The sequence below is a fragment of the Chroicocephalus ridibundus genome, chromosome 1 (assembly GCF_963924245.1).
Source record: "Chroicocephalus ridibundus chromosome 1, bChrRid1.1, whole genome shotgun sequence".
NCBI classification, from domain to species: domain Eukaryota; kingdom Metazoa; phylum Chordata; class Aves; order Charadriiformes; family Laridae; genus Chroicocephalus; species Chroicocephalus ridibundus.
This window is the reverse complement of record NC_086284.1, coordinates 156908674-156935747: the sequence shown is the minus strand read 5'-3', so window position 1 is coordinate 156935747 and position 27074 is coordinate 156908674. Positions and strand designations below refer to the sequence as shown.

The following is a 27074-nucleotide window of genomic DNA, read 5'->3' as shown; positions in this document are numbered from 1 at the left end:
TCTCTTAAAATTTCATGATTTATCTATCTTTTGCTATGTGGCATTGGTTCATGTTCTCTCCTCTTCACTGTGTTCACTCTGTCCTTCTGCTCTGGTAAAGGCAGCTACAAGAATGAAGCTGGGATGGCTTGGTGTGGTAGCGCACTGTGGGGGTGCGCGTGTAGCCTCCTCACTCACATCCTCCTCCTCCTTGGTGACTCACACTGTGGTTCAGGTCCCCAGGCAAGCAGGTTGGTTTGATCGAGCTGTGCTGTTACCTCTGCTGAGGAATATCACTAGAAGGAGGGCAATGATACTACTTCAGTTAGCACTATATTAAAAATATTTCTTTTCCTGCCTTTCATCCATTTTCACTGTCCATTGGTATTTTGTGAAGGCTGCGTTTATTCAAGGGATATCTAGGATGGAGTTTGGGGGAGACTTCTTTCTCTTTTTAGAGTACATGAATACCAAAATCAGCATGACACCTAGTGATCCAATGCAGTTTTGAGTGCTGGGAAAGTGACATAAGAAGCAACTGTAAGTAATCTAGTCGTCCTGTGCTTGGATGTTCTTCACATCCATGCTACGATTTCATTGGATCAGACGTTCTAAAGTGGTTTGGATTTCCATGCTAAGAAAAGGTCAGGTTTTATCTCTCCTGAGTTAAACATATGCAGTGAGCTCGCAGATGGTGGCCTGGCCTGGCATCTTCTGTATCTGTCAGCAGCAAAAAGTTCTCAGAGTATTTTTGCTCCTGTTGGTTATAGCAATGGTCATTTTGTTGTCAAGCTGTGATTTCATCTCTCAGATGGTTGCTATCTAAAGAAATGGTTTCTCTCTGTGTGTGTCTTTTTGAATAGGTGATGTAACACTAAAATAAGTGCAGGGAAAATGCAGTAAATTTATTTCTGTACCTTACTGTGCTTTTGATGTGGCTGATGTAATGAAACAAGTTTTCAAGAAAAGTGCTACTTAGTTTTAATTCAGAGGAGTTGGATTTTTTTTTTCCCCCTTTTAATAATGCTGTATCTGGAGAGAGTGACTGTTCAAGGCATGATGAGCAGTCCACTTTCGCTCACTGATTTTAATACAGCAATTGTTAGTTCTATCTGAAAACAGCATGATTTAATGACTATTTAGTTGTGTGTCACTGTAAAATGAGGCAGCATTCCCACACAGGTCAAATCTGAGGGGACATGTATTTTTATTGTGTGCAGGAGGAAAAAGACGCTTGATTCCCTTGTTGAAAGCCCCAAGAAAAGACGAGGTCAAAGCTGGATTGAATTTGGCAATTGACCTACTTTCTCCCCACTACAAGTGTTACTTCTGGGCAGAGGGTGAGGTGCTCCAGGGTAAAAGTGGGCAGGAGGTTTGTACAGTTGATACCTCTGGTAATTTTGTGGTAAAGGATTTTAATCTCCCATGCTGACAGTTATCTTCACATCTTAATGCTCACTGATAGAAAGAAGCCTCAGAAGCTGGTCTTATTCTTTCATAATAAAAACAGTGCATAAACAGATAATATTTTCCTTCGATCCCACGGTAGTCTTGTTCAGTGATTTCATCTCAAATAAGTATTTCTTTCCAAGTGACTCCAGCAAATAAATGATACACCAACACAAGAGCCAAGACCATGGCATTACAAGTCCCTTTTGTACTCTCAAAATCTCTTTCAGATTAAAATAATGCCCAAGCAGTGTGACGTGTCCTGTCATGAGGTTAATGTCCAGACCTCTTCCAGCTTGAGGTGGGCTGAAGTCAGAAGGCTGCTGGCAGGTCACGGTGTCTGAGGATTTATCTGACCCTGAAGGAGCACCCACAACTTACCGTGTCTCTTCCTGGAGCTGTGTAGGCACTACAGAAGCAGCACCCAGTATTACTGTAGCCAAAACCAAATTAGAGGGGAAAAAACAAATCTTCCCCTCCCTTGCTGTTTGCTTGCTATGTGCGTTTGACAGTGCTTTGTAGTGTGGTTGTTTTTAGCCTGTTTATATACAACTGGTGAGTCAACAGGGAGGAAGAGAAACCCCATATGTATATTTTAACAGAACTTAGATTAAAAACAGAAAAATTGTTTAAAGGACAAATCATGAGAAAAATGAGCATTTTTGAAACTCGTTCCGAAAGAAAAATAAAAAAAAGACTCCAGTTACAGTATCTCTTTAATTAGATCCAGCAGAACTGTTGATGAGTGCTGAAGATCTCCACTTTCTTCTCGACCATGAAGATAATTGCTCTAGCTGATGTACTGCCTGCACTTTTCTGCCTCGGTGTCCCTCTGAAAGCTTTCCTATTCCAAGACTCAGACCTAGGCATGACCCTGTGATAGCTGCCCCTTGGTGTCGGGCGGGAGTGCAATATTCTCCCTCCTGACCGTGGGTGCCTTAGACCCTCCCTGCAGCACCATTTCAGTGGCCACTGTGTACTGAAGGCAGCGGGCCCTCAGCGTGATTCTAATGAGATTTGTAACATTACATGACACAAATGGTGTCGTCTTAATCTGATGTGAGACATTCCTCCAGGCAGAAATGTTAAGGCTCAGTACAGAGACAGATTTTTCTGAATGGTTACGTGTAACTCCAAAGTTGATTATCGAGAATAAGCTTCAAACGTAAGTATTTTTGGTAGACAACTCATGTTTTATTCAGGGCTAAATGAGTATGGATTCATGTTTTATAAACACACTGGGTATTCTGAGGTTAACACCTCTGACTCAATCCCTGCTCTGTTTCTCCTTCGGTTCTGGAAGTTTATTTTAAGCTGTTTCTTAAGTTTTCTGCTTTCTGTGGATTGAAGGAAGAGGGAATATTGTCACATCAGGTGTACTTTTTTCCTTGGTTCTGAATTGTCAGACAGTTGGTGACAGGGAAAGGGGAAGGTGGTGACTTATTTTGATTTATATTTTCTACTCAGATCCCTCATTCCTTGTTTAGTTTTTTGGCTGGTGTAAAGAATTGAAGATCTGTCCTTAAGCCTCCAGTCTTTGATCCTGAAACGTGTTAAAAGTAATCAAAACCTCTTCATTGAATTTGAGCTTTGGATGGGGTTCTGCAGGAACAGGTTGCTACGCCGGCTTTCTGGGGATTCGCCACTTGCTTTCTGTTTTCTTCATCTGCTATTCACTTACTGCAGTACATCCTCTTTTTCCACCCTCTGCTGTACCCCTTCAGGAGAGGAATTGGAAGCAGTGGACACGTTGCCTGCTCCCTTGGGACTTAGTCTGGTGCATGCAAACCATGCCAGAAGAAATAAAAGAAATTCAGCAATGCCCTGGAGGGGACAAAGGTGCAGATGGTTGGAGCACAGTAGTGCTTGTCCAGCCTACCAGCCACCAGCCCTGGAGGAATTAGGAGCCTGTTGTTCCAGGCGCTCAGAACAAGATTTTCTAAGCACAGCAGTATACACCACTGAACTCTATAGTCCTTGTAGTGAGGAATGAGAAGAAAAAGGCACTTGTTGAATTTTTTTGTCTGCATTTGTATCTCATACAGCCCTGAAGAAAGAAGGTGGGGGACAAATGCTTTGTCTTATCTCAGTTGCTGGGCTTCCTTCCTTAGAGAGAAAATATAATTTATTTGGTTATTGAATGGTAGTTTTACTTTTTATCTGCCTTTCTCAAGTGTCACTCTAATGAAAAGTAAATGCAGGCTTTTTTTCTTTCCCCCTCCTCCACCCCCCAAAAAGTATGCAGGCAAAGCCTGAACTCCCTTCCCTGCTCTGTTATCTAGACTCTTATCTTTCTGTAAAGTGAAAAGTCTAACTTGCTTTTCAGAAGAGAGATGGTATTTCTCTGTCCCATGTGCTTTCAAAAGCTTTTGTTAGAAAAAACAGAATTTTGTTATTTTGGATTGTTTTAAAGCTTGCTTATGTTCTGGGTCATTCCTTGAGTCCTAGTTATTTGTGCACCTGGGAGGAAGAGAATTTGATTCTTGTAACAATACTCGGTAACAAAATTCTCTTACAAAATATAATATTCCAAGAACTCTTGAAGTATTTTTCATTTGACTAGTGAGTATGGATCTTCATTACCTTTTTCAAATTTTGTTTGCATGCTCAGAAATTGAAGACACTTACTTTTAACCCCTGTGAGACCCTTGTTTGCTAAATGGAAGCTTATAATGGGGAAAAAATGCAGAGATGCATGGTGAGAATTTCTGACTCTTTCCATTTTCAAGGAAGAGAGACTACACAAACAAAGAAAAGGACACTTAACAATTCAGGGACATGGAAATAGCTTCCAAAAAATCCACATTTGAAACAAGTCTCTGAAGCTTACAGATCAAAACTGCAAGGCACGCATTTGATTTGTAGCAAAGAAGAAAATCAGAATACTTCATTATATAGTTTGTGTGAGGCCATATAGTTCTTGAGTCATAATGACATTTCAGCTTGTGTAAATAGCTTATGCCAATGGACGATCCTGGTCTGACAGAGAAATTACCTTAAATTAGGTTATTTTTGAAAGCAATGTGCTAGCATCTGAGAGACAAGAAAACATTTCCAAGACTAATGTTAAAAAGTAAAAATAACTCTTCTTTGTTGTTCTAGACTGCTGAGGATTTAGTCCTCCTTCCCTGTCTTGTAGTGTTTTGTTTTCTTTATCTTCCAGATCAAATGAAGATTATTTGATACCACCAAGAAGTACCCTGAAAAAAGACCCTAATCTTCTTGTTTTCTTCTGGTTGGCAGAATGATAAAGCAGAATATCTGCACCCCTTTTGAAAATCAGTATATATATTTTTTGCATATGATAAAAAAAAATAAATATCATGATCATACTGTAGTCATGCCCATCCAATTTACTGTCATTTTTTGTTTACACTTGAACTACAGAATGCAGGCCCTGCATCTCCTATGATTTTGTCTGGATCAAATGTATTGTCATGAAAATATTTCCCATTCAGACTTCCCTTGCTCTCCAAAATAGTAAAAACCTATCAATGTTCTGCAAGGCTGATGTCCAGTCTGTGATGCAGCTGGAAATCATTTATGCTCAGAGTTCCCTAGAGCATTTCTCATTGTTTACTTGGAAAGATAGTGATTAAATTTTATCATCCCAGTTACTCGATTGATTCCAGAATCTTTGAAATGTGAGATTCCAACTCCATGTGCACATCTCCATCCTACATAACCTCACTCAAAGGGTTTTAACCCAATGATTTAAAGATTTCTAGATCAAGGTTTTCAGGTGCCTTCTATTCTGCAGAAGGTTCATATAAAAAAATCATCAATTGTGCATTCGTCTTCAACTCTTTGGATGAAATGTGAAAATCCTAATAATAGGAGTTTAAGGAAAATTGTGTAGGGGGTTGCATATTAAATGGAAATTACAGAAAAGTATATTAATGATAAGAGTAGAGATCTGGCATAGCTTCTCAATAGAAATAAAAGGGGGAAAAACTGGGCTAGATTGAGATGGGTCTTTAACTTTATGATTTCAAACATATTTTAAGTTTGCCTGAAATAGAGAAGACTAGATTTCATAATCTAGATGGTCTTTTCCAGACCTGGCATTCTTAGTTTCAAAAGCTAAAGGCTAAAAAAAACCCCAACCAACCAAACAAAAAATTGGTTTTGACTGTGGCCAAAATAAAGCAAAATAATTCAGTCCAAGAAAGCATTTTGACTTTTTTCCTGCTTTCCTAAGCTCCTTTGTTAGTCTCTTTCTTTGTGAATTACAGGGATAAAGGATACTCTTCATCTTTATTGCATCACCAGCTGTATCACTTCTTTCCTTTCCTTTTCACAAATTAATGCTGGCATTTCTGTTACCGCAGGGAGTCCTCCAAGGTCCGTCACTTCTTGTGGTAAGAGTAATCGCCACATTTGCCCATATCTTTTCAGAAATAGCATATTTAAACAAAAGATTGGGAGAGACTCTGTTGGTCCTAAAACTTAGTTGACTTCTACCGTAAGTACCCTTGATGTTTTATCCTATTTGGAAAGAAATCTAGAGAATGAATTAAGAATAAAGGCAAAAAAACCTTAAGTGAACAGAAATGGGCAATATCCAGTGATATGTACAAGTCCGAGCTCTGAAAGGAGCTCAGAGAGCATTCCACATAACTTTGACTTTTTCTTATAATTATCTGATTAATTTTTCAGCTCTTGGATCTAAGGCATTTTCAGTTTCCATATTGCAGCTGAGGATTGTTAGAGAGTTTTCAGGGGAATTTGCTGGACCTGGGGCTTGGCCAATGAAGGCATGCAGGAACAAAAAGATGATTTTGATGTAATATAGACTCCAAAGTGATTTTTAGATCTAGCCCAAAACATTGGTCCCCTTGATAGGAATTGATGTAAAGGTGTGTGCTTTCTTTGACTTCTGAGAAGATGAACTGTTGACGTAAGATAAGACTTAAGGGATTGAGTAATTTAGCACAGCTCTAGTTCTAATTGAACCCATAATTTACTTTCCAGAAGGTAAAATCTGTTGCTTAATATATTCCCATTGGTGAAGCTAGAGATCTTTGACTGGCATTTGAACTACTCTGGCTTGTGCTGTTTTGACACTAACCCAAGCTCCAAGTATGACTGCGGGGCAGTGATGATTTGCATGTCTGCATTTAAGAAACTGCAAACAGATATTCATGACACAACTTGTGAATGCCTCTTTTAACGCACAACCTGTTCCATGAATTTGTTTTGTCCTTTTGGGGTAGGAAAAGTAACTTGCCACTCTTGTACGCAGAGTTTGAGGGGTAAGAATACCAAAGGACTTCCTTTTAAGGAATATCCCTTCATGTGCAGAACGTGGGAATGGCTGTGAACTGCAGTGTTGACTCAGAAAAGACAACATCATGTGGTAGAGGCTCTTCCTCTATTATCCTCATCAAACTTTCTGCAGGTCTTTTGCTTTGCCTCTTATTTCCTTTCATACGATTCCTGTGTATTTCTTGTGTCTACTGGATTTGTTACTTCACTCAAGGAGATGGTCACAGAAAGGCTGGGTGGGTCTGTTTGGCCTTGCATCTGATCAATACAAGCTGAATGTGGTATTTGATGCGATAGATCCAAATGCTCCTACCAGAACTTGGTTGGGGAGTTGACGTACTGCAGTTACTTCTCAGTGCTGGGATTGCTGTTTGAAGTACATGGTAAGATTGTTACTGGAAATTTGCTTCATTGTCTTCAGGTTGGTCTCTAGTGGACATGAGGTGCGTATTAGGTAGAGGAGGGCTGGGCTTGAGGCTGAAAGCAAAGCTGGTCAGAGCTGCATAAAGCTGCAGTGTTTCATGGAGATATACCAGTTTCCATGCAGCTTTTATCAAACTGGTCTGTGTGGTGAGGGGTTGAGAGAGAGGGGGAAAAGATCTGTTGGGGTCTTGGAGATGTTGGTGTTTGGTGTCTGGGTAGCTACCCAAATATTTGCTTTTCATACCCTAGTTCCCTGGGCAGCAGGCAATGACAGATGCATAAGCAAGTATTTCATGAGGGGTTTGGAAAAGTGTATTTCTTTTAGTCACAATTGAGTTTATTGCATCAGTGTTCACTGTCGAGGGTGCCTAAGAGTGTTCTAGGCTGAGCCGCTATTTGTGTGGATTAACCTGAGGAAAATGGGAAGGTTAATGTAAGAGGCTAAAGACCACATTGACAAAAGGGCCAATAACTAATCACTAAGCTTTGATTTTGCTAAATATTCTGATGGAATTCAAATAAGAAATCGCCGAGAGGGCTTTATAATAGCTCCCTTAGACCAGCTTCAGTCCTAAAGGAGTGGGGTGGTCCCACAGGGTCTCACAGAGTGCTGATGGGGTAACCCAGCAGCAAGTTTTAATCGGAGAAACTGGTAGAGCTGGTGGTAAAATGCAGGATTAATAAATGCACAGATGAATGTGGTGTGCTGAAGGAGAGCCAGCACAACTTTTTCCTAAGGAACACAGGACTTGAGTCACATAAATTGCTGATAGAGGCACAAGGCCCATGAACTGGGGTGGTCTGGCTGAGGGGAGTGCACGTGGGCTTCCAGAAAGCTTCCAGTGAGGTAGGAAAAAAGCTTTTGGTACAGAAATTAGGGCTAAAAGGGATGGTCCTTGCATGGTTAAACAACAGTTTAAATGTAGTGAGCAATGGGGTGGTTAGCAATTGGCAGGTGGTTTTCAGAGTTCTACCTAGGAGTTTACCAATGGGGACCACCAGGCACCTGAGATGGGGCAAGTGCTGCTGCTCACAGGGAGCAAAGGGCGAGGGGGTAAAGCTTGCTGCTGCTCCGCACAATTAGTTGGGGTGGGCACAGGCTGACTGTGGAAAATTTGCAGAAGGATCTTATGATGCTGAATGACTCTGCAGCAAATTGCAATTGAAATGTGAAATTGATGAAGGCAAAATAATGCACATGGCGGGGGGGGGGAAAGAAGCTTTGAAGTTTGGACTTTATATTACCATTTAGCTCTCTGGAAAGGGTTCTTTGGATAATTACAAGTACTCCTATGAAATGATTAATTCAGTGCTCATAGCGATAAAAAGGCAAGTAAAGGGAGGGGAAAAAGAGGACAATGCAGAAAGTATGATGACAGCACTGATAACCCTCTGGTGCAGCCAGATCTTGAATTGTTGTTCTAGTTCTGGCAATCCTACTTCAGAAAAGAGATAATTGGACTTGAAAACACTAACGAAGACAGAACAGTTTCAGTATCAGCAAAAGCCTAAATGGTCTACGGTGCTTCTACTTGGGGGAGAGGGTGAATGGAGGGGTATGTGGATAGATTCATAAAATCACAGGAGGTGTAGAGAAGCAAGTGGTTACTTGCTGTTCCTCACAATATGATGCACAATTGAATTATCAGGCAGAATTTTTAAAACAGACAGAAGGAAGTACTTTACACTGCCCATAATTAAATTGTGGAGCTCATTACATAGGCTGCTGTGGAGACCAAGAGTATAAATGGGTTCAGGGAAGGATCAACACATTCCTAGAGTAAAGAGCCATTACAGGCTATTAAGTGCCAAGGTCTGGAAGCAGCCTCCAGCTCAGGAAGCCCTTAAACTACTGATTACTGGAAGCTGGGACTGGAGTATGTCAGGGGAAGGATCACCCAGTTTGTGCCAGTGCTTCTCTAGACACCTGCTACTGGCTGTTGTCAGAAATGGGATACTGGACCAGACAGATTATTGGATTTGACAGAAGTTGGCTCCTTTTATATCAAATGCAAAAAAAATTTGGGAGTCTTGGTGTTGCAGTGAAATAGTCATTTCCCCATGGTCAGCTGGAAAGGAGAACATTACATGCTGGGAAGGCAAGCTGGGAACAGCAGGTTGCAGGAGTGCCGTGCAGTCAGCAGAGATGCGTGGGGAAAACATAAATAATGCCAGAGTTTAGCCAGTACATTTTGTTCATGACTTTCATAAACACCAAATTGCAGGAGTGGAAGCCACCTCCAAACAAACTCGGGCGCATATAAATTGGCCATACAGTGTGCAGGTACTCTCTGGCCTTGTACAGGGATTTTCAAATTGTGGTTGTGGTAAAGCACAGAGCTGGCCGGTCTAGGGTTTATCTACATTGAAAATTCAAAGAAAAGCAGAGCTATTGTAACTTAAACATTGGTATACAAATGACTATCCTTTTCTCTGTAATTACCTAGATTAATTTTGAGAAAAGACTCCCAAAAATCTCTCTCCTGGCACATGTCCTAGCTATGGGATCTGTGGAAGCTGGTCTCTGCATTTTTATGATCTCTCAACCTCGCAGCTGGGAGACTACCCCAATAGTAACTTCTGCCCCTATGAAAAAGGAGGGTAATAATCCCAGCCTGGAAAGGCAGCAACTCCAACACCTGTGACAACTAAAATGACACTCAAATCTGTTAACCACGTGCAGCACTAACTTACTCTTTCTTTTCCAAATAGATTTTTCTAACACTTAAATGAGCTGCATACTATTGACTAATTGTCTTTTGTGGTCTTTGAGGATTCAGGCATAACTATTCAGTCTAAACAACTCACTGGAGGATTTTTTATATGCCTGAGGAAGAGGCTCAGTAAAGCCAAAGCCTGGGATATAAACTCAAATCCCTCCTAATCAAATATGTATCCTTTGATCTAATAAGTAGGTTGAGTCTCGCCTGACTCTTCAGCAAAATGAAAATGTAATGCTTTTTTTAAAAAAATAATCGTTATTATACTTGAATAGCTTGAATGTCTGATTGCTTTTGGTTTCCAGGACAGTGAACTGCTCTGTCAAAGGATTTCCTTAATGGTATCAACTACGGAATTAGTATCAGATATTTTTGTCTGGTGTATATTTAATGACATACACATATATGTGCACCCATGCTTGTTCACAATGGTGGTGTATTCGCTGAATTGATAATAACATCTACTACAAATTACTGACATGAAAAAATAATTATCCAAACACAGCTCATTACTTATGATGTGACACTTCCTTGCTGGTGGTTGCTACATCAGCAAGCTGGCTGGTGTGCCCTTTTTAACAAAGTTGCGGACTTTGTAGTCTGAAGCATGGAATATATCATGAAAGCACAGATTCACTTTTTCTGGCTCTCTCTTATCAGGGGAACAGCGATTACTTTTGTTTCTATGGGAAAGGCTGACTGTTGAGCCTGTGTTTTCATTCATGCACTCAGCACAGGGGAGATGAAATTGCTGGGAAAGATAACTAAAAGCCAGTTGTGTCACCTTGCTATTGGAAAAGTGCCAGGTGGTGTAATCTGCTACTTAAAGTAATATGGGATATGGTCACCTGGATACTCAGCATCTGTTCTGTTATCAGATTTGTGCTACCTTCCCTTTCCCTCTGTTTTCCCCTCTCCTGTCTGCCATATACTGATTAGAAGGCTGTGTGTTTGCTCTTTAGCCTGACCTCCCTTTTTTTTTTTTTTTTAAATGGGAAAGGCCTCTGATGCATGCAGCGTGTTTTGACACTCTGTGTGTCTCTCTGTTCTGAGATAAAGTTCTGATAAGAAGCTGTGTAAAAGTAGGCATTTTTAACCTGCCCCTAGGCCTGAGGGTCACTTCTGGCTGGTCGGTGCAAATTTGCAATCCCTGAGATTGTTTTAAGGCTTTTATGTTAAAACAAACGTAAAAAAAAAAAAAAGGCATTCTTGTCATGCGTGTGCATGTGTTTTGTGTGCTTTCCAGACAAAGCCATAAATCCAGCTTGGCATGCAGAAGAAGGGCAGGCTGTTGGCACAAATCTGTGCCAAGTCTCCCCCAAAAGGCTCATCAGCCTCAGCTTGCTTTTAAAGGAACGCGAGCCAAGTCTCAGGTTCTGCTGCAGGAGGCTTGCACATCTCTAATTCTGACTTGAAACAGTATCCAAGGCTTGACGCTGAGATGTCTGTAGCCGTTCATTAGGCATATTTACATTTTAAGTCTCTGCTGAATTTGCCTTACAGCTGGAAGTCTTATCCTCAGACTGGTCAGATAAATTTGCTCCTAGGAATATTCATCGCAGACTTTGCTTTAGTAAATTTGCTTAGTGGATGCATACAACTTTACAGGCTGTATTGCTTGACAAGTAATAGGCTGTAAGCCGTGTTGGCTGAAAATGTTGGCGTTTTTCATCAAATAATAATTAACTGCTAGCACTTTATTATTCAGCCACCTTTGCTTAAGTAGTACTTTACACAAAGTGGGTGCTACCTTCCTTTGTTGCGAGGGAAGGACTAAGTAAGCTTGCTTTATCACTGTCACAGATGCAGGGTGGAAAATGTGATACTGCCCCATTTCCACCAAAACAAATTACTGTGTTATAAACCACTGAATAGAAACAATGTACTCTTCTGTTTAGGAAGCACTAACAACCGAATTGATGCCCAAAACAGCATGGAAGGGGGTGGCCAAATATTGGACAGCTTTCTGGAAAAACATATTTTAAAAAATAATATTAATTTTGTGGCTTCTTGTGGCTTATTTCTTTAAGGCCTTAATCCAGTCATTGAGAAAACATGTAGTTTATGTTGTACTAACACGTATGGCATAAAATCTTTCTTGCTAAATTGTTCTTTCCTGATACATTGCCAGGTAGTGAATGTCTTTTCATGGGCTCCTTCCCTGTAATGGGTTTTCATCAAATGCAAAATATTTGGGAAGAAAACCCTTAATGTCAGTACCTTGCCTGTGTTGTTAAGCAGAAAGGGGGCATTGGATGATCAGAGGCTGATGTTAATGTTCTGAGTTGTTCATGCTACCCACAGGAAAGGGAATTTAAGAGATTCTGATTCATCCCACTCAATTTTTCTGGACGTACACTGTGAGCAGTGAGGCTTCCAAGCTCCTTTACTGTGGGATATATATTGCACTGTATGTTTTCAGGACAATGAAAAGATTTATTTAGCATATGGCTGACCTGGATTGTCATCACTGGCTCAATTGACCTTTATTGCCTTGGGACAGTGGTAAGATTAGGAGATGCTATAAATAGCTGTTGCACCGTGGGAGTGGTATCACAAAAATGCACTTTACACAAACAGACTGTCATTTCACTTTGTGGGGGATGAGTGTATTTGGCTTACAAAAGGAGATCTCTCCTTGAGATGTTTTTGTCCCCTTCTGAATCATTGCAGCTGAAGCTCTGAGCTTGTTTTGGCCATCACCATCAGGTGCTAAAATACACAAGGCAGTAATGTTATGAAGCTTTGTGAAACCTACTGTCCAGGTGCAGCTGAGCTCTGTATCAGCAGTGTACTCTGCATCCTTCCACCTGATGGCTCACCGTTCGAGGCTGATCTGGTAGGGCTGGATGCCGCTGGGGAAACAGGCAGTGGATACGCTCTCAGCGCTTGTGGAGCTCCAGGAGGTTTTCTGGTCACTGTCTCTGACTTCTGAAGGAGGGTATATCTATGCTCCAAGAGCTGTAAGAATGACTTTGCACCAGAAAGACAGAATTGAAATATATGTGAAAAGAAGCTGTAATACCTTGAGGGATGCTGATATGATCAAAAAAGGTAGTAGTGTAAAACTCTCCTTTGTAAGTGGTGTCCCCATGTCTTATTTTACATAGTCTGATGCCGAATGGATGACTTCTCCCAGCCTATAAACTAAGTAAAAGCAACAGGTGTTACGCTCTTTGTATAAACTCACACTTCGTTGCTCCAATAAAGGCTATTTGGAATCATGGATACATTGATTCAGTAGGTTTAGCTGGTGTGTAAGGAATAGGGTAATGAATGAGGGCTCCACTGAAGCTGGCAAACAGAACCATATGTAGTCCACTGGATTTGATATTTCAGCTTAGTGCCAGATGAGTAACCGATCTTCATTAAACAGTAATTTTCAGTGATCAGATTACTTTATTTTTTTCCTAAATTGGTTTAGCAGGAGATCGCATTCAAGCACCATTTCACCCAAGCTGAAATTAGATGCTGTACTACCTCTTCTGATTTCTGGAGAAGGGTGGGGTGGATAATTGTATTGAGTAATTATATTGGATATACACTCCATTTATTTGTGTTTGTTTTTTTTTTTTTTCTTTTCAATTTGCAGGAAAGCAATCTCCAGGTCAGGCCTCCAGCACTTGGCTCCTGTGCATTCCCTCAACATTGCAGTCTCCAATGGACCTGTGAAGGAACCAAGGGCGGCCTTAGAGTGGACTGTAGGTGTTTGGGTTTTTTTGGCAGCTAATTTGAGCAGTATCTCTGGTTAGTGCTCTCTCCATCCTTAAATCAACATAAGACATTGTGTTCCTATCAGAATTAGTGCTGGTCATTAGGAACATGCTTCTGTTATGAAATGAAGCACAGGGCAGAGACATGAAAACTTGTGGAGACTTGAGCATCACAGGACAGAGCTGTTCAGATTTTCCAGCTTGGGAACTGTCTGGCTACGTTTGCTCACTGCCTTCTTGACAAGGTCTGCCATTCAAAGGGGATCTGATTTTAGCACAGCAGGGTTTTGTACCTTTGCTTGATAGACTAAAGTGTAAGGCTAAAGACACATGTTGAGTTGGCTGGGTCTGTAGAGTAGGTAGTAGAAACCTTTGGTCATGGTGCTTTGTAGGTATGACTAGATTTCTTCTGAGCCCAAGCTGGCTTGTAGACACAGAGAACATATGTTTCCATCCCTCCTGTCTTTCTTCTCTTATGTTTCTGGGCTAGTTCATAAGGGGACAATATGGAATAAAATAGAATATTTCAGTTGGAAGGGACCTACGACAATCCTCTAGCCCAACTGCCTGACCACTTCAGGGCTGACAAAAAGTTAAAGCATGTTTTTAAGGGCATTGTCCAAATGCCTCTTAAACACTGACAGGCTTGGGGCATTGACCTCTAGGAAGCCTGTTCCAGTGTTTGACTAACCTCTCGGTAAAGAAATGTTTCCTAATGTCAAGTCTGAATCTCCCCTGACACAGCTTTGAACCTTTCCCATGCACCTTACATGTGGTTATGCACTGGTACGTACTAAGAAGTCGAGCCTTAAGCCAGCAGGTCACACAAACGTCCCATTTAAAGCAAAGCATGCAATAAATCTTACACTTGGCTATAGGTGAAGAACTCAGTACATTGCAGTATCAAGGCACCAGCCACCCAAGTAGCTTTTAGGTAAAGATAACTTATGTTTTGATGAATATGGCTTACGTTTTATCTCCATTCTCTGTGCCATGACTGAATGGCTTTCCTAGATGGTGTGCTCAGCTTCAACCCTAGCTGTTGCATTTAAAGTTTGAAAATTTAGTGTTTGAAAATCTACATAGAATCCTTTTGGAAGAGCTTTGGAGAATACCTTGATCTTTTGCTCCAGGAAACCCAGGTCCTGATTCAGCAAGGTATTAAAACATGTGCCTGCTTAGAGTCATCAATGCTGTCTAGTAGAAATCTGAAGGATCAGTCACCTATGTGAGGGGTTAGGAACAAGGTAAACTAAACACCTTTCAAAATTATACTTAGATAACAACAGCAGCAACAAAACCCCAAAATAAAAAACCTAAGTCCCAAGGCCAACAACCACAACTTACCCTTCTGCAAAGTCGATTGTTTGCTACTCATTTTACCAGGTGGTTCCTCATGTGATCCCAACACATAAATGCTGCAAGACTTGGTATAAGTTGTTGAATTTTGATGAAATATTGTGGGTTTTAATTGTGTGCATGGGGTGTCTTTGCACTTCCTGGCTTATGGTTTAGATTTTTGATCAGTTCAATTTCTCAACTGTTCCAGCCTCTCAGATCGGTGTTGCTGCTTTACATCACACTTGGATTGGAGAAGGGAGGCAACCCCGTGGCATGTGGGGAAAAGGGAATGATAGTGAGTGGCAGACATCTGTGGCTGGAAGGAGCCTGAACCGACCAGCTGTAGTAACTGGTGAATGTGGGGGACAAAGGCATTTCTCAAATCTGAGGCACAGTATAAGTAAAAAAGATAATAAGGACGTGATGTGGAGGTGCGAAGAAGCTGAAATGGACCAAAGTTTATCATGGGTAGTGAATATCAATTAAAAAAAAAGTTAAGCTTTAAGTGCTAATATTTAATACCAGAAGTGTATTTGGTAGAGTGAAAAGATATTTGGATTAAGATGTATTGGAGCCAAACAGAAAGTCTTTGTATTTAAACACTGGAAGGCAGCGTTAGTCAGTGTGTGTTGCATCCCCATATATATCATCCTGTTCTTCAGTATTTCTGAGGATGATTCTCAAAGGACTCATGATGGGAGATCTTTCCAAAGTCTAAGTGACATGAACATAAGTTGTCACTTGACTTTACAGTAGAAAATGTTTCCTCCTTGTTATCTTCACAGTAATAACCGGAAAGAATTCCCTGGCTATAGTCTCCATTTTTGGTAAGTCCTTGAAGGTGATTTGCCATTATCAGATGATCTTGTGAACAGGACACTGATTCAGGGAGTGGGATTTCCATTCCCTGCTCTGCCACTTACCTTGTGAGTGGGCTCAGATGAATTGTTTTGCCACTCAATATGTTAACGTCTCTAGCTGTAAAATGGAGCTGATGATTCTGATGTCTCTTAAGACCCTTACATAAGAAACAGTATTGCTTTATTTTTGTTTTTGTTATTGCCTGTCATCCCTGAGGTTTCTTTTCTCTCACATACTTACAAATGCCCAGTTTCATCACATTTGCTACACTTAATTCAAGCTAACTTGTAGCTTTGTCTAATGTAATGCTGTCTTTTCACAGCAGGGCCATACAGTATACATTCTCTGGCATAGGTGATGTTATAGCCAGAGGGCAATGCAGAATATGCCTTACGAAAAAGGAACCATCTTAACTGCTTGTCCCTGTGATGTGTTTATGCGTAGCCTCTTCTCCTACCCTTCCCCATTTTAGCCATCACTCCCACAAGTTAAATGATAATGTAAGCAATTCTAGCTCAGATTCTCAAGTAGGTACAGACTGAGCCACCTCATAAAGTGCCTATGTAGCATTATGGATCTGGGCCTTTGTATATTTTCATACTGCCATTTGCTCCCAAGGAAAATAACCATAAGATTTTGTGCAAAGTCATCCTGCAATTTTCTTTTAAGTACTGCCTTTTAGCTCTTGCTTTCTCTGGTGCCCACAAAAATTTTGACAGCCACCTAGGATATTAGTGTGTTGAGCTTCCCACTGGCCAAAATTGTCTCATTATTTTATTTGTCTACCATGCATTTGACTGCTGATGCCAGTTTCTTACCTTCTCATTAGTAGGCATTTATGGCCCATGACCACACGCCTTAGAATGCTAGTTATGTCCATTAAGAGGCATTTGAAGACATGCAGCTTCCATTTTTGGAGTTCAATGAAAAAACTTGAAACTGATCTGTGCTTTGTGTTCTGTGAGTACACAGAGTTCTCTGGGTGCAAGATGAATGTTCTTCACAGGAGAAACATTATAACCTTATACCATAATTTATATGTACTAAAGACACACAAAAAAATCTTATAGATCTCAACAGGAATAGAAAACTATGTATTTGAGTAGAAGTTGAAAACTGGCATTTGTCAATATGTGATACCAGTTTTGTAGGTTTTACTTTTACCTGCTTCTATAAAATTAGTTGGTTGAGAGGGTCTATTCAGTTCCATAGGATATTCTAACATGCAGGAAAAAGTTTTTCTTTATACTTTCTACTAAATATCAGAAGATTGCAAGGCTGTGATCTCACTGGGATCACAGAGACATAATGCAATAGCACACATGACTGGAGTGGCACAATAAATAGATACGGACTTTTTAGGAAGGACAAGGCCAGGATGGTGAGGATGGGGAGTTGTCCTTCATATGTGAGAGAAGTCGGAATGCTCAAAGTTTCACTGTGGAATGGATGATGAGCAAGCGAAGAGCTTATGGATCAAGATTAGACGGCAAACCAACATAGGCACATTTTTGTGGGTGTCTGCTACAGATGCTTTGTTCAGGAGGAGGTAGAAGATGAGGCCTTCTTCAGACAACTGGAAAGACTCATGTTTGCAGGCCCTGATACTCAAGTGGACAACATGAGCCATCCTGATATCTGCTGAAGGAACAGAGGGCACAAGCATTCCAGGATGTTTCTGGAATGCATTGATGAGAACTTCCTGATGCAAGTGACTGAGGAGCTGATGAGGGGAGGTGTTCTGCTGGATCTCATACTTACAAACAAAGGAGAACTGGTGGGGAATGTGAAGGTCAGGGAAGTCTTGCCTGCAGTAATGATGAGATGGTGGAGTTCAGGATCCTGAAAAGAGGGAACAAGGCAAATAGCAGGATCATAGCCCTGAACTTCAAGAGAGCAGACTTTGACCTATTCCAGGAGCTGTTTGGAAGAGTAACATGTGATATGACTCTGAGGAGAAAAGGGGTCCAGGAAAACTAGTTGATATTTAAAGATGACCTCCTCAATGCTCAAGAACAGTCCATCCTCACATGCAGTATGTCAAGCAAAAGCATCAGAAGGCCTGCATGGATGCATAAGGATCTCCAGATAAAACTCAAATATTAAAACAAAAAACCCCCACCCAACAACACCCCTGCACACTCCTCCCCACAAACCCCTCCAGACCAAACACATCCTCCTTCTGCCTTCCAATACAACAAGTGGAAGAAGGGTCAGGCCAGCTAGGAGGATTTTATGGGGGTATGGGTATCCCATTAATCATATAAAAATGTGTAGAGGTGTTGGGAGCTTTAGTTCCGCTTAAATAGTGATGAGTGAAAGCTCTGTGCATACTTAAATTGCTGGAAATTGGTGTGCGGATGACACTTGAAGCAATGTGTTCAGGATCAGTAGTACTGCTTTACTGTTTCTATTTCATCAAGGTTTGAGAACTAATGTTCTTTCCAGAGAGATCTAAAGAGAAAAAAGGTCTACTGAATTTCAAAATGGTGGCCACCTCTATTTTTCTTTTTCAGTGGTGTAGAGGATTCAGCGATATTACAGAAGGTACCCTTGAAAATAGGTATTTTTTTGCCATTGCTGTCAAAAGGACTGAAGTTAAGCTGTTGTCAGCCAAAATAATGGTTCATGAGAACATAGGGAGTCATTGTCTCAGTTGATAGCATCTGGACATTGCTCCTTCATGAAAATAAATGTTGTTATTCTGCTTCTGCATACATATGATCTTTCAGGTGATGGTAACAACAATCTCAGAAACTCAGCAGAGACTACAGGAGTGGGCAACTAATGCAGGGATGTTGGAGAGAATGGTGGGGGAAAGGAGAATGGCAGAAAAAACTAGAGAATGTGATGAACCTTGACCTAAAAGCTGAACACCCAAAAAAAGTTCTGAAAGTTGGAGCCTACGTATCTTCTCCATGATGTTTTGTTTTATGCCCCTGTATTACATTTGTAATAATTAAAGAAAAGATGACCTCTACATGAAGAATATTCCCAAATTAAAGTGTGCTAAGGTGGAGTTAAAATTGAGAATATATATCAACAGAAAAACATTTGGGACACTGCTATTGTGTTCAACATGAGCATTGCAGACTCTGGAATTTCAGAGTTAAGGGTAAAAAACAAGCCATACATGAGAGAAAGACATCTGGGAAAAAAGACATGCAAACTTGTTTCTCTCGATAGTGATCTCATAAAGAAAAGGGTTAAAGCTAATTATTTTTGTTTACAAATGTGCTTAATTAAATTTAGATTGAGGGGCACTGATTTTACACCAATCAAGTTTATCACCCGAATGTGTATTTGTAAGAAGATTCATCTCTCTCACTGGAGAGGGAAAGGGAGAAACAAAGGGAAAGATTTCTTACTGGCTTATTTTAGAAATCTGTCTTATATAATTTTTTGCATAAGGTCAGTCATGGCAGGAGTGGAGGAGAGCTCCATTCCTCCCGTTACAATTGGAGTTACAACACCTTTGAACTAGAAAGCTGGGCTGGCTGGTGTATTTGTTTGGCTGAGTATCTATGGCTGCTTGACATGGCAAATTAAATTACCCAGGTTTGTCTGCATTGCTCTTGAAACCATGCTGACTGCAGCTTGAACAGTGAGGTATGGAGATACTAAGGGCTTTAGGAAAATGGTAACGCTTGCTCTGTCATTTAACCACGCTGGGGCACTTAAGAGAAGAAACCTAGTTGAATTAGTGAAATGTGCACAGCAAGTTATGATCACGTACATGTAATTACACGGTTCCCAAACTCCTAGTTCTTGAATTCCGATTTCTCTTTCACTTCAGGGGGGATTGTGTGTGGTTTTTGTTTCACATGCAAGGAATGTTTGCTATTCTGAAATTATTTTTGTTTGCTATTAAGGTGGTAATGGATCAGGAGCAATCAAATGGGAGGTCTCCATCTGGGAGAGCATATTGAGTTCCTGCGTCCCCTGTGAGGCAGGCTGCATCTGCCAGGAAAGCACTGCTGCCTCCGCTTCAGTGAGCAGGGGCCCTTTCTTTCCACAGGACACCGAGGACACACACTTACAAGGGCTGGGAAGCCAGGCGAGGAATCAGAGTTCTCAATTCTCTCTTTAACTGTGCAATATTAGGCCACATTCATTGCTGTTTTATCCACGATGACGGACAGTATCCCTTCTCTATGTAGCAAATCAAAGCAGAGCATGTCAGCCTAAAAGCATGATTTGACAGATCAGCTAAGCTGGTCTAACACTGAGTTGGTACTAAAACCATCAGTCCCACTGAACCGACCTTTAACCCACCACTCCTTGTGTCAGATCCAGCAGTTATGTGGTCACAAGGTCAGTCATTTTGTCTAGCTGATTTGGTAGATAAAATTTATCTATTTTTTCCGGCAGTTGAACTGATTCATGTGTAGCTTCACAGCCACCAGATCCAGCATGAGGGAAATGGCAAGATGATGAGACTGGGGTCTTAAGGGGTCAGGGTCAGAAAGAGGACGACTGCCTCTTTAGTAGCCATTTACTCCTAAACCCAACATGAAGACATGAAGTGCAAAATAAACCAAACTGGCAAATTATATATGAAAAGGTTGCTGAACTCAAAATTCTTGTGGAAAAATATCTGTGTCAAAATAAAAAGTGATGATGTAGCCTTTACTGTGCTTTAGTTCTGTGTTAAAAAGGAGCTCGTACTAGAGGTAGTCCCAGTGACCTCTGTCAGCTTAAGTGTTGGTAGATGGAGTGCCCTCTTGTCCAGCACATTGTGGAATACTGCCTGTAAATTTCGGAGTAGAAAATACTGATTTCCTGAAGTCAAAATTCTTCATAAAAATGCATTGATTTTTGTCAAAATATCCTATTAGAATTGAATGAAAGTTTGGGCTTGGAAAAGGTCAAAGCATTTTCCTTTGACTATATCATCTTGATTTTCACAAGTGGCAACAGAATGTCTCATCATATAAATGGCAGCGCCCTGTAAAATTTAAAACAGTGAAGTTCAAATAATTCGCTTTGATCTTATTGAGACAAAATAACGGACAGGCAAAGCTTTTTGAGGGAGGGCGTTTTCGTCTTGGGAAATCTCAGCCCTTTGCTCTGATTCGGGATGGAAGAAGATTTTTTCAAATGTCAGTTTGTTGTAACTGAAATTGTGAGTCTTCACACACAGTGCTGTGAAGTTGTTTGTGACAGTAGGTATCTGGAGGTGTGCCACTCGTACCAGATCAGGTTATTTACATTTTTATTATCTAGTCTTGTCAGAAATTTATCACAGCGTGAGCTACAAAGGTCATCCTTGTAGACTACTTACTGATTGTATTTACACTGTGATTTAAAGTCAGACGTGTGAATCTATGACACAGTCTGGAACAACAGAGAACAAACTCATTGAGTCTAAACTAGGTTATAGAAATAGGCCATTTTATCTTTAGAAATCCTGGATGGCAAGTTATGTGGACATGGCCTGAATGAAGGAATGTTTAATCTACTTTTTTAATGGAATTTTGATTCTTCATTAAAAATTATGTCCCAGGAGCTGTGTGCCTTCTTATTTAGCTTTCATAGTTGATCCTTCCTAAACATCTTTTATAATCCGTCAAATTTAGCTCTGGATTATAATGTGGAGTTTGCATTGTTTTGTCAGCAGACAATGTGCTCAGGTCAAACACTCTGATGAGCTCGTATCCTCCTGCTTTGGTTGTCTTGTCTGGCTCCTCACAAACTGGGCAGGACATTAATATGTTGGGCTATACTGTGAGCATAGTCATTCTATTAGTACCATGTGGCTAGGCTTCCATGAAGCGCTGTAAAACTGATATAGTTCTTGCCAGAGAAAATTGCTTTAATATAAGGATAAACTTGAAAGGAAAGAATTTACAATCTGTATAACTTACCATCTGAGTAAGGCTTGAAGAATTTTTTTTAAGCTAATTCAAGTCCTTAAAAACTGTTTTGCATTATAAAAGTACTGAAAATCCTCACCTATACTCTCATGCACTGACCTGTATGTTTAGGAAAATCTCTGTCCCAGGGAATCTATAGTTCAGGTGGACAGGCAGACAAAAGGATGAGAAGAACTGGGGGTATAGAATGGTGTGCAACTAAGTGATGTTTAATCAGAATGTAATCGCAGTGGGCTGGAATCCAAGTCTCACTCTCATCTGGCCCCTTGTGCTGGGGGATAATACTGGGTCTGACCTCAATGGGAACATTTCTGATGAAGTTAGAAGACTTGTGGACTAGTAGACCTCTCTCCAGGAAAAAAAGAAAAAACCAAAAAAAACCAAACAACAAACAACGTCTTATTCTTTTGGTTTAGTTGAAGTGAGCGCCATAGTTTTGGTAGGCACCATGTGCAAACTTGCATAGGTCTTGGCTGTTGTGAATGCGCTTGTTCTCCAGAAACCAAAGAATTTGCCACTTCTGCTTCTCTATATTACCTAAGAAATCCACACGGCAAGACAAGCTTTCTCATTTCATCGCTTTGAAACTGTCAGTGGTACTTTAAATAAATTATTTTAACTAAGATGGCTATTTCAGAGCATCCTGCTGTCGGACGCCATCTGTTTGGTAAGCGTCATCGTTTGTGACTTCTGCAGTGTGGGAACCAAATGTCAGAGACTGTCAAAGCGTTTTCCATCATGCTCTAATTCTGGCTGAACAGCAATCCTGTTTATTCACTTTGTTCAAATAGTGTACAGTAGAGTTCTTAGGCTTTTTAGTCAAGCCAGGATTACAGCCAAGTGAAAACAGTAGTCTTTCTACAAACAGATTTCCTCAGACCAAAACTTTTTTTGTAGAATTAAGGTACATTCGGTCAAATGAGACTATCAAAGAAAAATTAGATGTTGCTCTGTTAATCACTACTAGTTTTCAGTGTGCTAGGTAGATTTTTTTGTTTTTTTTGAGTGTTCTCAGTTGAATGTATCATTCTTTCAGGTATAAAATTAAAGTCTGCTCTCTCTTTGCCTCTTAATGTTTTGTGGATGTTTTCATAAACATACAGTGTTGATCCAGCCATTTTAAAGAAAATATTTTTTCTAACCTACAGTTAATGTTATTTTGCACTTCTGGACCCAGCTCTCAAATTTCAGTATCATGTTTTTGTTTCACCTTTCTTGACTTTCTGTTTCTTTAACAGTCTGCATACATTTCATGCTTATGAAATTTAGAGTCCCAGTTAATCTAGGTAGCATGTGGGAAGAACATGGACAAAGTTTGTGTACATTTAGTGAAATACTTTGGTTCTGATTGGTGACACATCATTCATTGTATCATCAGCATCCTTTAAGCAGGGGTGGTCAGACAGGGTAATACTGTTATAGCTTTGTGTTGTAGAAAAACAAAACAACACGTGGTTGTGTGGTTGCTGGCGTGTGTGTGTGTTTCTTTTTCTAAATTAGTGATGAAAATCAGATCTTTTTTTTTTTTTTCTCTGTACTCAGCTGAATTTCACAAACAAGATTAACAATCATCTGTTCTCAGGAAAATGCTGTGAACGGAGAGCATCTGTGGCTGGAGACAAATGTTTCTGGGGACCTCTGCTACCTGGGGGAGGAAAGCTGCCAAGTCAAATTCTCGGTGAGTTATTTTCAGATTTCTTTTTCTCTTTCTGAGGTAATGAGCCTGATGTCAGACCAATATACTTCTCAGAATCTTAGGGGTTTGAATTGTTTATTGCTGCTGTTGATGCTTGTGCTCCCGGATGCAAAAGGGACAAAAGGCTGCTGGTTAAATACTTCATCGCTTGGGGAAAAAAGCCCCAGACAATTTTGACTGATCCAGATTGTTTACACAATGAGAATGGATGTAATGAGTAGCTTTGTTAACATGGTAAGGAAAAAAAAGTTAGAAATGTTCAAAGTAAGTAGCCTATTTTATTTATATACACAAACATATCACTTGCTGCAGTCTCTGAGAGTAGAGTATGATCAAATTTTTGTGATTTTTAGTCACTGCAAGGATTTGAACTGAATTTTCCAAACTCTTGAGTGCACTCACCAGCAATGAGTGCACTCATATTTGAGTGTTTGCCTTCTCCTATTGAAGCTTTTCTTCTGTTTGAGAATATTTGAGCTTTTCCTTCTCCTATTGAGGCTTTTCTGCTGTGGATAAAAAAGTTTCATTGGATTGATCTCTAACCCGTGTGTGTCTCTTCTTTGGCTGAGGAGTCACTGTTATACTTCCACTCTGCTTCAGCAACTCTTCACCTAGTATTTCAGTTAAACTGCTTCAACAGAAGAAAAGAAGAAAACCAACTGTCTTATCTTGGTATTTAAGAAACCTGGTGAGACAGTGTGATCCTGTGTTCAAGCCCTTGCTTTGAATCAGTACTCGAGGGAGCATCCGTGCTCTTGGACTGCAAAGTGTAAGGGGAGGCTGTCTTCTCTGGGGTGTTTGTGGATACTGCCTGGGACTCTTTTCAATACTATCTATTTGTTTTTATTAAAAAAACCAAACAAAAACATTTGATACAAATTGAAGCATTTTGATTCACCAATCACTCACGTTTTTTGGGGCACTTTGATCCAAAACACTAGTGCTTTCCGTAGCCTCAACTTAATATCCATCCCCTATAGCTTCTCAGGAAAATTGGTTACTTTATGGCATATAAGATTAAGCCAAGCCTGGGTAGGCCTGTGCCTGTTTACAAAGAGTACCAAAGCAAAGTCCCAACAGTAGCAAACTGCTGATTGTGGGCTAATAATCAAGAGGATTGTCATTGTGCGTTTGCCCTGCACTTATATTGGTCCTGAGGCACCAGGTTCCGGAAAAAGCTGGAGACAGGATTTTGGTTTTCGGCTGAGTGGACCTTTGGTCTGACCCAATACGACTTTTCATGTATTCTTAATAGAAGTTTGCCTTTCAAAAAAATGAGTAAATACTTCCCTATAATTTAGCTCATTGAAAGTAGCATGGAAATGTAATAATATGTTGCATACGATTTGCAAGGCTGTGTCATAGCTTTAGAGGGGTATCTCTCTAGGAGCTGGAAGGACTGTTTGCAGTAGCTGGTGAATTAGACCCACTGACTTACGCTTTTATCTGGGAATGTTGTGAGTCATCTTACGTGGTGACAAGACTTTCCAACCAAGAGGCCTGAGATGTTGAGTTGTATTTAGGAAGCAGCAGGGTTTAAAGTCGCTCAATTCTTAATTGCCTGGCCTTTGCTTGACCTGACTGAGAGTCTTTTCACTTTCAGGTACTAGTGTATTGGTTCCCTTTGGGGAAAGTGATATCTGCGTTTATAACACTGTGTGGGGCTTTCATTAGACTAAGAACTAGAGATGGAAATGAAAATCCAGTTAACTTTAGTTGTGGTTAGTTTAACCTGATCTGTCAAAAGGCTAATGCTTTTCCAATTTGAATCTTTTGATGACGCTGCATCTTTCTGTGCCTGTCCTGGTCTTCCTTTGACTTAGCTCTTTTACATGTAAACTACTTAAGATGAAATGTTTTCGATGGAGAAGTGGTGAGAAATAATTAATCTGTAACTGCATAAACTTTGCATTAACGTGTTAGCCTATAAAGAACACAAACTCAGCCTCTGGAATATGGAGCTGAAATTTCATGATAAATCAAAGAAGTTAGAAGTAATGGAAAAATCTGAATTTTTACTAGCATCTCACTACAAATGGTTGTTACTACTTGCAATGCCAGCAGCATTCAAAAATCATGAGAACAACTTAAAAAGCAAGATGTTAAAAAAAAAAAAGATCCGATTGTAAGGCATTAGCTTTGTTTGCTTTTTGCAGTTTTTCATCTTAGGAATCAGTTCCTTTATATTGTCTCACTCTTTTGGGCAAACGCAGACTAAAAACATATTTAAACTTAATGAGTCACAAAACACATGAAAGCTTAGTCTGTTATACGATGTCATGATTCTTCAGGTGAAACATTAGAACAACATTCCACATATATGAGAACATGCACAGTTGTAGTGTATCTATACAGAGATAAGTATGAGACTCATCATTATGAGACCAGGTAAAACTATAATAATTATTCTACAATGTGAGCCAAAGCTGTGTTCCCTGTTTCTTGTTGAGTTTATTTACAATATATTGAATATTCTAATGAAATAACTTGTTAGAAACTTAAAAGAATGTGAATAAATTCAATGTAAAAATCTGAGGCAAATCAGTCTCAACTTACCATGTGTTTAGAAATTTTATGTCCCTCAAGCATAGGTCTATAAGTTAAAATTCGATGAAAATTAATTCCATCTGGTTTATTGAATTGAATATATGCAAGAAAAAAGAGTAAATATATTCTCTCTCTCTCTCCTGGATGTATTCTCTTGCCTTTGATAAGCCTTAGCCCAGAGGATTCAATGGAAATTATTTTAAAAGCCCTACTGAAATTAATAAAACTAACCAGCATAATTAGGCTGAGAATTTTATCCCTGCTGTAACATTTCATAAACATTTAACAACATTCTGTGAGAAGGTAATCATTCTCTGCTAAATGACTGAAGTATTTTTCTGCAAGTCGATGGTCAGGCCCATCCAATTAAATATCATATGATAAGAATGAAATGACACACTCTTCCGAACTGGTCCGAGTTCTCTGATTTGCATGTATGTTTTTTCTCCTTTTTACACTGGTGCTGTTCATCATCTTGCTGGGCTGGTCCCTTTTAGAATGATGATCTGCACTGTTAACAGCCTTACCTGCTGCCTAAAAGGGAACCTTTTACCTGTAGTTCATATCCTGAAGTACTGCGGCTCTGTCTTTCACAAAGTCCAATTCTTAACGGAAAGAGCTTCGGGCCTTTTTTCAATATACGGAACAGTTGAGAGCACCGAGAGAGGAATAAGCATATGTTGCATAAGGAGAGAAACGTCTCCCGTTTCACAGCTAACTTTTTTTCCTCCTGAGAACAGTGCACCTCCATGCACACACATCTCCCTTTCCTCTTGCAGAAATCTGCTCTGCGGAGGAAGTGTGCTGCCTGCAAAATTGTGGTCCACAATGCCTGCATGGAGCAGTTAGAGAAGGTAAGACATTGCCATCTTCTGGAGCCTGACATGGACAACACTCATTTAATTCTTTTACTGAAGGTTTCAGGCTGGAAAACATCATATGCCAAAGCAGGCTTTCATAGCTGTTTTGACAATATATTTGTTAAAAAGTTGACTTAAAATTCCAGCTTATTTTTTAAAATAGATTTCCTCAAAATAATAAAAAAAAAAAAGAATCAACACCCCCCCCCCCCCCGCCGAATCCTTTCACAATTTTTATGATTAAAATATTATTTCCCTCTATTTCTAGATTGAAAATTGAAGCTAAAAAACGCAGTATCCTTTCAGGCACAAAATTGGCCTTTCAAAATTCCTCAACTAAA

At 40.1% G+C, this 27074-nt stretch overlaps 1 protein-coding gene across 11 annotated transcripts in view; it reads left to right on the top strand.

The window, feature by feature from the left end:
* The window catches only part of DGKI (diacylglycerol kinase iota), a 217565-nt gene that overhangs the window by 65844 nt on the left and 124647 nt on the right, over nucleotides 1-27074 (top strand). For 6 of the 11 annotated variants that reach the window (XM_063319739.1, XM_063319703.1, XM_063319729.1 and 3 more), the window contains exons 2-3: nucleotides 23213-23308; nucleotides 26653-26727. In XM_063319739.1, coding sequence (XP_063175809.1) covers nucleotides 23213-23308; nucleotides 26653-26727 — 171 coding nt within the window. The other 5 variants (XM_063319721.1, XM_063319750.1, XM_063319757.1 and 2 more) reach the window with 3 other exon arrangements.